The following is a 12526-nucleotide window of genomic DNA, read 5'->3' as shown; positions in this document are numbered from 1 at the left end:
CAGAATTGGTGATTCATATGTATTTGCTTTAGGTAAACAGGATTTGCTGAATTTTTACATGCACACTTATTTTTGATCTTTCCAATTTTAGATTTTTCTCCTGTTTCAAGAGGCTGAAGATAAAAACAAACTTTTGCGAACTGTGGCTGCTGCAGGTTTGGACAGTATCAGTAACCTAAGAGCTACATGGGATAAATTTGAATTAATGATGGAAAGCCACCAGCTTATGATTGCCGAGCAGGTAGCAATGAAAGCTTAGAGTTTTACTTGAAAATGTTGAAATTATTTTGAATATGTCTGGAACAATACTTTTTTAATATTAAATCCATAAATATTGTCAATTCAAAAATAACATGGGCATTACTGAGTTGAGGGAGAGCTGTCTAAGGAAGAATACTTAGACTCTTAAGAAGTAGCTGTTAAATCTGAAGCAGTAACTAGGGGAAACTTTCGTTGAAGTGATGCTAAAATAAATTTGTATTGTAGTAGTTCTGTCTCGAAACAACTTCCTGGTGACAGAAATGGCTTAATAAATGCAACGGTTAACAGAGGAAAAGAGGATAACATTTTAAAGAGAGCATTTTCATTTCTATATCATGATTTTAGTATTGAAGCTTTTTATGTTCTTTTCATTTAACTTTGTTAACCTATGCACAGTCCTGTAATTCCAGTCCATAGGCAAACTCATTTGAAGTTCTACTGAAGATACCAATTTGCCATACATATAGCATTTTTTCTATATGCTATAAGAGGCAAGCCTAAGTAGCATAGGCTCAATAAATAGGTCTCAAGTACTAGCATAATAAAAAAAGTAGCGCCCCCTTTAAAAGAAAAACAAAGTGAAGAGAATAAAGTTGAACTATTTCTTCAGGTATTATACAAGAAGGTTTTTTGGGTTTGATTTTTGATCAGGTAGTCATTATAAAGTTTTGAAGTTGATGCTTTGATTTTGATCATAGCTGTAGATACAAACCAATAAGGAATGTAATTTTGCCTATTGTTTTGCAGATGGAAGTGATGAAAGGAAATGTGCTTTCACGTATCAATATATATCTTCAAGATCTGGAAAAATTTAAAGCTCGTTGGGATCAGCTAAAGCCAAGTGATGATGTAATTGAAACAGGTGGTCAGGATGTACTCGAGAAAAGTGCTCAGATGATAAGGGAAAAAAAAAAAGAATTTGATGAACTTAAAACCATGAAAGAAAAACTCATGTATGTATGTTTATTTCCCTGTATATCTTATTCATTAATGTATTGATCTTTTACAGCAATAGTATCTCAGAAAATGTTCATTAATTTTTATCACAACGGATATTGTAAGTAATTTAATCTGTATTACATGTTTTTCATTAGCTTTTCATGTCCTTTTTGTTGGTTTTGCATAACATGAATTTCTTATGCTAAGTTTTTCTAGATGTTTTTTGCATAAATAAATTGAGAAGTCTCTTAAAGTCTTGCAAAAGGAAGTTTGTACCCCAAAGGCTTAATTCTTTAATTTCTTTTGAAATTCTCGCTAAGAGAAGATTTGGGATATTGGTCCAAAAAGAACCTCTTGTAACTTAAGTGAAGAGGAGCTCACCTCTCCCAGTAGGTGTCTGTGCTCATTATTGCAGATCTTGAGGATAAGGTTTTCTATTTAACTTCTTACCTTGGCATGTAAATGATGGCAAATAAAATTAGCATATTTTTTTACCACCAGGAAGAATATATCAATTCAAAATTATTTTCTTTCCAGCTTTGATTTTGAGGGCACAAATTAATTCACCTTTCTCATAAATAAAAAAAAGTAAGTTCATGGAAAATAATTGTGAATATGGGAGAAGGTTATTGTTTAAAAGAGTTCTCACTCATATTTCTTTATTGTTTCTATTCAAGAAGGAGATTATAAGGAAAATGCAGTTGGCAGCAATATTCTTCAGTAAAGCCAATGACTTTTCTTAAAAAATGATGATGATTTCTGTATAGTACCATTTCTTAACTCATAAAAGTACAGTGGAATAATGTAATGCATAATGCAATGATATTTTTATGCAGTGAAGAATGCCATCATTTTAAGTTGGAGGAGCCTGACTTATCATTGTCAGAAGCTGTAAGTCAAGATATTCAGAGTTGTGCAGACGTCTGGGCACTGTATGAAGAGTTTTATCAAGGTTTTCAGGAAAAAGCCAAAGAAGACTGGATTACTTTCAGGTAACATTTTGTTCCTTTATTTTTAATGGGCATACAGGTGTGGTTGTAGTACTGTGTTGTTATGACCTTTTCATGTCTGATTTTCATGCAGAAGTAAGATATACCTATTTGAAGAATTTTTGTTTAACTGGCATGACAGACTGAGGAAGATGGAAGAACATACTGTAATGACAGTAAAGTTACAAAAAGAAGTGGACAAATATAAAGTAAGATGCTAATTACCCTGGAAATGTTCAAGACCAGGTTGGGTGGTGTTTTGAGCAACCTGGTCTAGTGGAAGGTGTTCCTGCCCACAGCAGGGGGGGTGGAACCAGGTGATCTCTAAAGTCATTTTCAACCCAAATAATTCTGTGTATCTATGGATTTCAAAAAGACTTGTGAAACAAAAACCGTTTTGGTGTTACTGGGTAATGTGCTCCATTCTATACCTCATTTTTCATTTCTCTACAATAAAACCATGTTAATATTTAACAAAATGTCTTCTGATAGTGTTTTGAACATTTCACTTAATTTTGGGAACCTTTAGTTCTCTACAATAAACAGAATTGTCATTACAGCTTACATAGACACAGATTTACAGTGAGTTGTCTTCAGATCATACTCCCAAACTTTAAATTCAGGAACTGGAAAAATTGTACCTCAGTTTGAGAATTTAAATTTTATTTTTGTTTGAGTAGCACATCACTCCATAATCAAAGAGATGCAATTTTCATAACGACTAGATGGATTTACCTGTGTGTTTTTTCTACAGATGATCGTTCCACTCCTAAAATATGTAAGAGGAGAACATCTTTCTCCAGACCATTGGCTGGATCTTTTTCGCCTTCTGGGTCTTCCCCGAGGCACTACACTTGAGGGTTTGCTATTTGGAGATCTATTAAAAGTGACAGATGCCATTATTGAAAAAGCAATGGAGCTTAAGGTATAAATAATTTTAAATACAGGATCTATAGTTTTTTTATGGCTTACTTTATGTGGTATATGTTGTTCCATATGCATATATTTTAAATACTGTAGAATCAGAATTTGTGTTACATTTTTGAATGGAGAGTTTATTGCAAGCTCTGTTTCATATGAGATCTGTTCTTGCTTTTAAATAGGATTTGAATTGTCGAGCTCAAGGTGAAATCACAATCAGAGAAGCATTACGTGAGCTTGAACTCTGGGGAGTTGGAGCTGTCTTTATGTTGACAGACTATGAAGATAGCCAAGGCAGGACCATCAGGCTTATTAAAGACTGGAAGGACACAGTCAATCAGGTTGGAGATCATCGCTGTCTTCTACAGTCTCTTAAGGACTCTCCATATTACAAAGGTTTTGAAGATAAAGTGTCCATCTGGGAAAAAAAGCTAGCTGACTTGGATGAGTACCTGCAGAATTTAAACCAAATTCAAAGGAAATGGGTCTATTTGGAACCAATATTTGGTCGTGGAGCTCTACCCAAAGAACAAGCTCGTTTTAACAGAGTTGATGAAAACTTTAGGTTAGTGTTATGGAATGCAACTTACCTTTTGTAGTATCTTTGACATGTAGTCTGCAACATTCTTCGTGGTGAAAATATGTGGAACAATTGGCATATGTATGGACAAGAAGGTCAGTGGCAGGAATTCAGAAGATATATGTGTGATGGCAGCATGCATCTGAATAAAGGTGGTAATGTTTTCATTTAATGGGGCACATGTGAAGAAAGGAAGGATGTGAAGCATCAAACATTGTGAGTAAGGCAGGCAAACACAAGGTTAGTTTTAGCAGCAGAAGTAGAGGGGATGGAGTTGTTTTTGCAAGAATCATGTTGAAGACTATCACTTTGTTCACTAAGAAAGTCACACAGTTTGGGAGGAAAGAGACGGTTTATTTGTTCCAAACAAGTAAAAAGATAAAAAGGGAGTAGGTTTTAGAAATATGGAAAAATATGTACCATTATCTTTCTTGGCTTGAGTTGAAATGACTTAAATGGAAATAAAAGTCAAGAACTTAATTTTCTTGGTTCTGGGTAGAGAAATTTTAGCAAGAAACTGTTGTTGTTAAATTACATTGGAGAGACATTGAGGTAAATTCTGAAACGTTTCATCATTAGTACCGAAACGTAAAAGTTATATATCAGTTGTTTATATTACCTGTTTGTGTGTTAATTTTTATTTACTTGACTTTATATATGTCATATTTAAATTAAAATTATGATTAATTTATGATTTTTTTTTCTGTCAAGATCCATTATGTCAGATATTAAGAGTGACAATAGGATAACAGCACTGAATGCCCGGGCAGGAATAAAAAATACCTTAACTACCATACTTGACCAGCTTCAGAGGTGTCAGAAATCTCTGAATGAGTTTTTAGAGGTACAGTGAATATTAATACATTTTTTTGTAAACAAAGTCACTAAGCTTGGGTTTAAATCAACAAAATTGATTTATTCTGTTTTTATATAGGAAAAGCGCTCAGCATTTCCAAGATTCTATTTTGTTGGAGATGATGACTTATTAGAAATTTTAGGACAGTCCACGAATCCTCTGGTTATCCAGTCTCATCTTAAGAAACTTTTTGCTGGTAATGCTTCAATCTTTATTTGTGAAATTTACTTATTTATGAAACTTACTTATTTACTTATTGTAGAGATAAGCGTCTTTGAAGCCAAATAATATGTTGCAGTTCCTCTCTTTCAATGACTAGACACTTAGTAATTAATATTTGACTTTGAGAATTATAACTTTATTGATGTTTTCTGATTAATAGGCATTAATAGTGTGAGCTTTGATGAAGAATTTAAATACATAATTGCCATGAAGTCTGTAGAAGGAGAAACTGTGCCACTTAGAAATAAAGTTCTTCTATCAAATGATGTGGAGGTAGGAAAAATCGCATCCTAGTCTTGTTCAAACATCATTGAGATAATAATTTCTAATATAATTTTGAGGGTTTTTGTCTCTTTGTCAGGTGTGGCTAAACAGTTTGGCTTTGGAGATGAAGGAGACCCTGAAAAAAATGTTAATTGACTGTGTTCAAGCTGGAAAAAAATCACAAGGTTCAATCGATCCATCCCTCTTTCCTTCCCAGGTAGTAGTTAATCCAGCAGTGCCACTGTGTGGTCTTAGAATTACCAAATAAGATATTTTTTTTTTAGATTTGGAAGAAAAAAATCCCAATCAAATTCATTTTACTCAATGATCATGTAGAGAAGTTCTTAAAATATGTACTCTTATTACATTCCTTTGCAGACATTTGAAATATTCAAGTCTTTTGCATGGCATTTTGACATACCACTTAATGAAAAAGACGTGCTGTATTAGATTACATTGTAAGTTTAGGCAAAATTTTTCTAGGTTTTTGGATGGCTTTATTTGTTCTTAGGTCATAACAAATGTAGAGCTTTGTTTAAAAATTATACAATAAAATATTTTAAATATCAGACATAATAAGCAATTGCAAATTGATTGAAAAACTGGTTCATTTTTATATGTGTTCAGTATTTATAAAATATAATTTGAACCTTCTCTTCCAAAGATTCTTTCCTTGGCAGAACAAATTCTGTTCACTGAAGATGTTGAAAGTGCTATCAAAAACCACAATCTGCAACAACTAGAATTAGAACTCATCGCTAAACTGGACCATTATACTAGCATTGGTAGTGACATAGAAGATACTGGGAGTACAGGTATAAAAATGATAATTAGTATATAAGTCTTTATTATGACTGCAGTTGTGTAGTATTTTACATTCTTTATTTAAACAGGAAATTCTATAAATGTGTCTCAGTTTGAGTTCACAAAGCTGAGTTACATAAAGTCACCTATTACAGCCAAGATTAGAGTCATTAGTATTTCAAGGCAAACCAAAGGATTTTTATATATATATCTTAGAAACTATCTTGGAGAATTTATATATATGGAGACCTCTTTTCTGAATTTTTTTAGTGAGTTTCTGTCTTTTAGCTTATGTATCTACTGTTTCACAGGAAGTAGGTAAACAACAGCTGACGTACATTTTGTCAAGCCAGTATATTCTGTACAACTGTGTAGGTGATTCTCTTTTTCTATATTAGACGTCCACATCTGCCTCTGCGCTAATAATTTTGAGTACCTTTGAGGCAAAATAAGATAGTTATTCTAAAGACATGATTGTTCTAAATGTTACATAGTCGAATAGGTTAGAATAATTATGCCTCTGAGTGCTTTTTTTCTTTTTTTTGATGAGAGGTGGGGCTTTGAGTGACTTCTTCAGATAAAAAAGTCTACACTGCAGGTTAGGTGAGACAGCTTTTATCTTAGGTATAAAAAGACTCGATATGTAGTTGATAATCTTCAACCACATTTGTATAGCTGCTTACTGCATTAGATTCTAGCTAACAATTTGTGAACTGTAAACATCTGATACATTAATTAGAATCAGGATTCATATCACCTACTTCCAGAAGTATGTGACTGTGTTTCTTTATCTGAGCTCCCTTTCTGTGCTCTTTCTATAGCTGTTTGAGAAATTTCTCAGTTACATAGGAGCATTCATTTCATCTCCTGTATAATACATTACATTTATGTTTTAGTTTGGAAAATAGGTGGGATTTTGAAGTGAGTTGTGATTATTCTCATTACTTTGATTTAATTCCTATCATGGAATGGTATAGAAACACACAAACATTGATTTCTTTCAATGAAACTAAATGAAACAATATGCTCTAAGAGTATACTTAATTTACTCAATCTGTTAATGAACTTTCACTCCACGTCGCCATAATTATTCTGAGTAAAATCTCCAGACTGTGTGTAGTATGGTTTTCAGATGCTCAACAGTTCACTCAGCAGGTTGAGCCACCCTGATTGCTGAAGTGGACATGGCTATAATTAACATTCTTGGCATAAATTGCTTTGCAGAAAAGCCTCTCCCTCTCCTTTTTCCTCTCCCGCTCTTCCTCTGTCTCAAACCCCACCTTCCCCTGCCCCACCCCGTCCCCTGCCATGTAGAGGCAGACAAATTCATATCAAAATGACTAAAGTTACATGATTTACATTGTCCATCAGGATCTTATTTTATGCTGCTTGAATTAGAAAATAAAAAAATACCTTTATATAATTCAAACAATATCTAAATAAAATCTGCTGATAATAGAAAGCAGCACAATGAACTTGTGAATGGGTAACATGTGCCTTCTTTGCTATACAAGAGTGATTTTTTTCTTTTGGTGTGGTTATTTGTAGAATCTGGAATCCTTGAGCTCAAGCTTAAAGCTCTGATTCTTGATATCATTCATAACATTGATGTGGTGAAACAGCTGAATCAAGCTGAGGTTCACAGTGTTGAAGACTGGACTTGGAAGAAGCAGCTGAGATTTTATATGAATGACCAAAAATGTTATGTTCAGATGGTAGATGCTGAACTCCAATACACTTATGAATATCAGGTGTGGTATTTTTACATAGTGGCTTTTATATATGAGTCAAACATTTCCTCATTTCATACACGCTGCGGATTTTCTCCTAACTGTTGTAATTTTTCTAAACTTTATTATGTCCTTAACATGCTATTTCACAGATAATATTAAAAGATAGGGTAATAATGTTCATTTCTAATGCTGATGGGATAAATAAATGGGAGAAATTGTATCAAATTATCATCTACATGTTTTTCAATATGCTTGCTTTTATGTATCCGAGTGCATTTTCATCTGCAGTTGGGAAAAAAATGGAACAATACATTGGCGTTTGATATAAAACCAGGACAGCTTTGTAAACAAATTCATATTCTTAATGAGACAGAAATTTTGGCTGTTGCTTTATATTATCAAATTAATTACTTATGAATAAAATTAAATAATTAAATTGCCAGTATTTTCTGTCTACCAATAAATATAACTTGTTTTGTTTCTGCAGGGGATTTCCCCAAAACTTGTTTATACACCTTTGACAGATAAGTGTTACCTAACTCTTACTCAGGCCATGAAGATGGGCCTTGGAGGAAATCCCTATGGTCCAGCTGGAACTGGGAAGACAGAATCAGTAAAAGCCTTGGGTGGGATTCTTGGAAGACAAGTATTAGTCTTTAATTGTGATGAGGTGAATATGGTTTTGTTTAATTTAGGAAATGGATATCTACACCCATACTTCATAAAGCAACATTATATCTATAAATAATATTAAAATTATAATATAAATGATTATTATTGTTATTATTATTAGTGTAGTAGTAGTAGTAGTAGTTGTCGTTGTAGTAGTATTGAAATTATTATTAAAATTATTCTGATAATTTGTCAGTTGTCAATAGAAATTTGTGGATATTTTCAAGGACTGGCTTTTTAGTGTATGGGAAGACATTCTTTTATATGTTCTTGTTATTTGAATTTTGACAACATTCTTTTCAATTTCAAGGGCATTGATGTGAAGTCAATGGGACGCATATTTGTGGGCTTAGTGAAGTGTGGTGCCTGGGGATGTTTTGATGAATTCAATAGGCTTGAGGAAGCTGTATTGTCTGCAGTATCCATGCAGGTTCAGACTATTCAACATGCATTGAAGAAACACAGTCCTGTATGTGAGATGCTTGGCAAAAAGGTACAGCAAAACTTAATTACCTTGTTCACATCGGCCACATTTAAAAACTACTGTAACTAAACATAGTCCACCCAGCATTTCTCAGTGCTGTTTCACCTGACAATATATCATTACAATGCACTTCTAATGCTAGGTTGAAATGGATCCAAATTCTGGAATTTTTATCACTCTGAATCCTGCTGGAAAAGGTTATGGAGGAAGACAAAAGCTGCCTGATAACCTCAAGCAACTTTTCAGGCCAGTTGCTATGACTCATCCAGACAATGAACTCATTGCAGAAGTTATATTGTATTCAGAAGGCTTTAAGGATGCTAAAATACTGGGTAGAAAATTAGTGGCTATTTTTAATCTAGCAAGGTAAGCTTTCACCCCCCCACCTCTCCCCTCCTTAGTAAAGTTACCTTTCTAACTTTCTTCCCTTGTAGCTCTTAAATCTAAGTGGTTTACCATGCAAATCTCTGTACAGATACTTGTCCTGGTTTGAAAAGGAAGTGAGTTTTTTGGGATGCTGTGGTCATCAGTATTTTAACTTATAAAGTTAAAATACTGCAATATATTGGGAAGTTGAGATGTGAAAATATCTTGAATTCAGTTACAATCTCAAGGGAGCAAATTGCTGCTTCCCTAGTATCTCACTAAATATAAATGTGAGGATATGAATGCTGACAAGCATTGTGTTGTATTGAACTCTCAAAACTGAAATACAAGTGCCTGTTTGGTTAAAACTATGTGCATTAGAGAGTACAAAGATCAGTAGTTAGAGTGAATGCTGTTAGGGCCAATAATGAATATGTGTTGAATATAACCCCTCTTAAAATTCCAGAGTGTCATTGCTGTATTTCTGAGATGCATTTCAGATGGCAGTACAAATATGTGACAGTTTCTTTTTTGATCAATCCTGTATTATAAGTGTGTTCATTCACCAACCCAAAATTTCAGCTGTTGTCACCTAGAGCTTATTGCAATATTGTTGTTTTTAAATTCAGGGAGCTTCTGACACCACAGCAGCACTATGATTGGGGTTTACGAGCACTGAAGACTGTTTTGAGAGGCTGTGGCAGTCTTCTTCATCAGCTGAAGAAAAGTGATGCAAAGCAAGAAGGTAAGACTGACCATACCTAACTTTTGATTCTTTAGAATCTTATACAATTATAATTCACTCCAGCTTTCTTGTTCACTGGAGTTTTAAAAAGCCATGGCTTGTATCTCTATGTAATTTAGGAAAGAAAAAAATATCTATGAAAGCCCACCTTCACCTGGAGATCACAAAAGATTTGTCGTATTCTAGATTTAGCTTTTATGTGATGAGAAGAACACAGATTACAGGGCTCCATTTGGGAATAATTTTAAATGATTCTCAAAATCTTGTTTTCACTTGGCTCAGGACAGGAAAGTTGATCTTCTGATGCTGTCACTATTCATTAGTTATCAGACCATTTTGACTCTGAGTTTTGCAAAATTGTCACATGGCACTAGATTCAGATTGGTAGACAGACAAATATAAGGATAGGTAGGAATGATAGAAATATATTGGACTAGATTGTGTTACTGCATTTTTTAAAGATTTTTTAAGTTATTGTTGTTTAGATATTAAATGAGAGGGAATTAAAGAGTGTGGAATGGATGAGTGTTTCACATCTTTAGGAGACAGCTACTGCTTTCTATTTGCTTAACCAGCACATATTTGAAAGTTTACAGATTTTCACATAAAAAATGGTTTGCATCTGGCCTGCATCATAACCACCTCATATCTGTATAGAATGCATTTCTGGGCATATATTGTACTTACAATACCTAACTTGCAAGTAGAATGGTATATGAACTGGAATTCTGAAATCTATGCTCCAATTCTGCTTTCAATGTATGAGCAGTGTTGACACAGCTTAAACTGATCTGTTTTCTTTGTTTTTCTTTCCAGTTAATGAAAGTCACATAGTGGTTCAAGCTTTGCGACTGAACACCACATCAAAGCTTACATTTGCAGACTGCACTCGTTTTGATGAGCTGGTTAAAGATGTATTTCCTGGCACTGATTCTAAAGATGTGGAATATGCTGAGTTAACTGCAGCTTTACAACAAGTCTTTGAGGAGGCAAACTTGGAAATTATAAGCACACAGGTAAACATCAACTACAGCAACAAAACAGTATTATTCTGAATTAGAAGTGATTCATATTACATTCATTTAACAAATTTCTGGTTTTTTTTGAAAAACCTTTTATAAAAAAGTGAGAATAACTGGTTGTTAGATTCCAATTACATGTATACAAAAAATTACACGTGTGTTCGAAGCGCTGTAGATCAGTTATGTAATTCAAAGAAAAATAGTGCAAGGAAAATTAAGATGTGAACATGTGACACACAGTTTCATTCAAGCCAGATACAAATGCCAATAAATATTTTGGACACTGAAAGAATGAAATAGGTGAATATTTGATTTTCACAAGCAGTTCTCTGCCTTGTTTTTATTTATTGTAGAACTGGATGAAGTTTTGTGACTGAAGATTGGTTAAATTCTCATTAAAAATATGCTGGAAGATAGCTATTACTTTTGTGTTAGTAATTTAGTGAAATGCTTCTAACATGTAAAAAAAATTTCTTCATAAACCTTAGTATCATAATTCTAAATATATCTGCTATTATCTATTTAAAAAGTCAAAATTATTGAAAGTGTCCGCATGCAAAGTAAATCTCAGAAATACTGTAAATGAGCATATTTCATTTAGCTTTACATTTTCACATAGCTGTTATCTCTTTCATTGTCTAGATCAAGAAGGCTTTGGAGTTATATGAACAACTGCGTCAGAGAATGGGTGTAGTTATCGTAGGTCCCAGTGGTGGAGGTAAATCAACACTCTGGCGGATGTTAAAGACAGCCCTTGGTAAAACTGGCCGAGTGGTGAAGCAGTACACAATGAATCCCAAAGCCATGCCTCGCCATCAGCTGCTGGGCCGCATTGACATGGATACCAGGGAATGGTCTGATGGAGTGCTTACAAACAGTGCTCGGCAAGTGGTGCGAGAGCCCCGAGGTATGTCTGAGAGGGACTGGCAGATGTTACACTGAAATTACAGAAATGGTTCCTTTTCAAGTACTTCTTCATATTGTGGTATTGTTTGTGGATAGCATAAGGCAAGAAAAACTTCTGGTAACACTGTAGCCAAATGCCTCGGTACATTCTTTACAAATTTTGTTATAAGAAAGCAAAAATAGGCAGAAGTAGGCAAAGCATGTGAGGAGTGTCTTCATAGAAATGTAAGTCATAATGAAGAAAGAATAATAAATGACATTAAGATAGCAAGGGGTGATATTTTTGAACTTGGGTTTGATATTTTATTTTTCTGTCTGGAAATAGATGTTACTTCATGGATAATTTGTGATGGTGATATTGATCCAGAATGGATTGAATCTTTGAATTCTGTTTTGGATGACAACAAATTGTTGACTATGCCCAGTGGAGAAAGAATTCAGTTTGGTTCAAATGTCAACTTTATATTCGAAACTCATGACCTTAGCTGTGCGTCTCCTGCTACAATATCCCGAATGGGAATGATCTTTCTCAGGTAAGCCAGAAGACATGCATACTTTTAAAGTGAGCAAATATATACTTACTTTTCTTGAAAGGTATTCTCAAGTGAAGAGAGCAGCTGATTAGTTGCTTACATTTAGGAAGTCAATCACTGAGGAAGTTTCTTTAGGTTGCATATCCCTTCCGTGGTGTTTGTTATAAACTTTTGACTGAAATATCTCAGATTTTTTCTAAAGGACACTGTGAATTCTTTACTGGAAAGC

The 12526-nt window shown here is 34.0% G+C and overlaps 1 protein-coding gene across 1 annotated transcript in view; it reads left to right on the top strand.

Moving 5' to 3' along the window:
* DYNC2H1 (dynein cytoplasmic 2 heavy chain 1) overlaps positions 1-12526 on the top strand; it is a 143509-nt gene that overhangs the window by 18394 nt on the left and 112589 nt on the right. Inside the window, 19 exon segments of the mRNA XM_036382349.2 lie at positions 92-241; positions 1009-1214; positions 2037-2192; positions 2284-2398; positions 2944-3114; positions 3293-3675; positions 4402-4534; positions 4625-4742; positions 4929-5041; positions 5130-5249; positions 5697-5847; positions 7385-7587; positions 8057-8239; positions 8552-8734; positions 8868-9091; positions 9721-9836; positions 10653-10852; positions 11501-11765; positions 12090-12297. Of these exon segments, the coding sequence (XP_036238242.1) occupies positions 92-241; positions 1009-1214; positions 2037-2192; positions 2284-2398; positions 2944-3114; positions 3293-3675; positions 4402-4534; positions 4625-4742; positions 4929-5041; positions 5130-5249; positions 5697-5847; positions 7385-7587; positions 8057-8239; positions 8552-8734; positions 8868-9091; positions 9721-9836; positions 10653-10852; positions 11501-11765; positions 12090-12297 (3398 nt within the window).

The sequence above is a fragment of the Molothrus ater genome, chromosome 2 (assembly GCF_012460135.2).
Source record: "Molothrus ater isolate BHLD 08-10-18 breed brown headed cowbird chromosome 2, BPBGC_Mater_1.1, whole genome shotgun sequence".
Classification (NCBI taxonomy): Eukaryota; Metazoa; Chordata; class Aves; order Passeriformes; family Icteridae; genus Molothrus; species Molothrus ater.
Note: the sequence above shows the minus strand (reverse complement) of the source record. Positions and strands in the feature narration are given on the sequence as shown.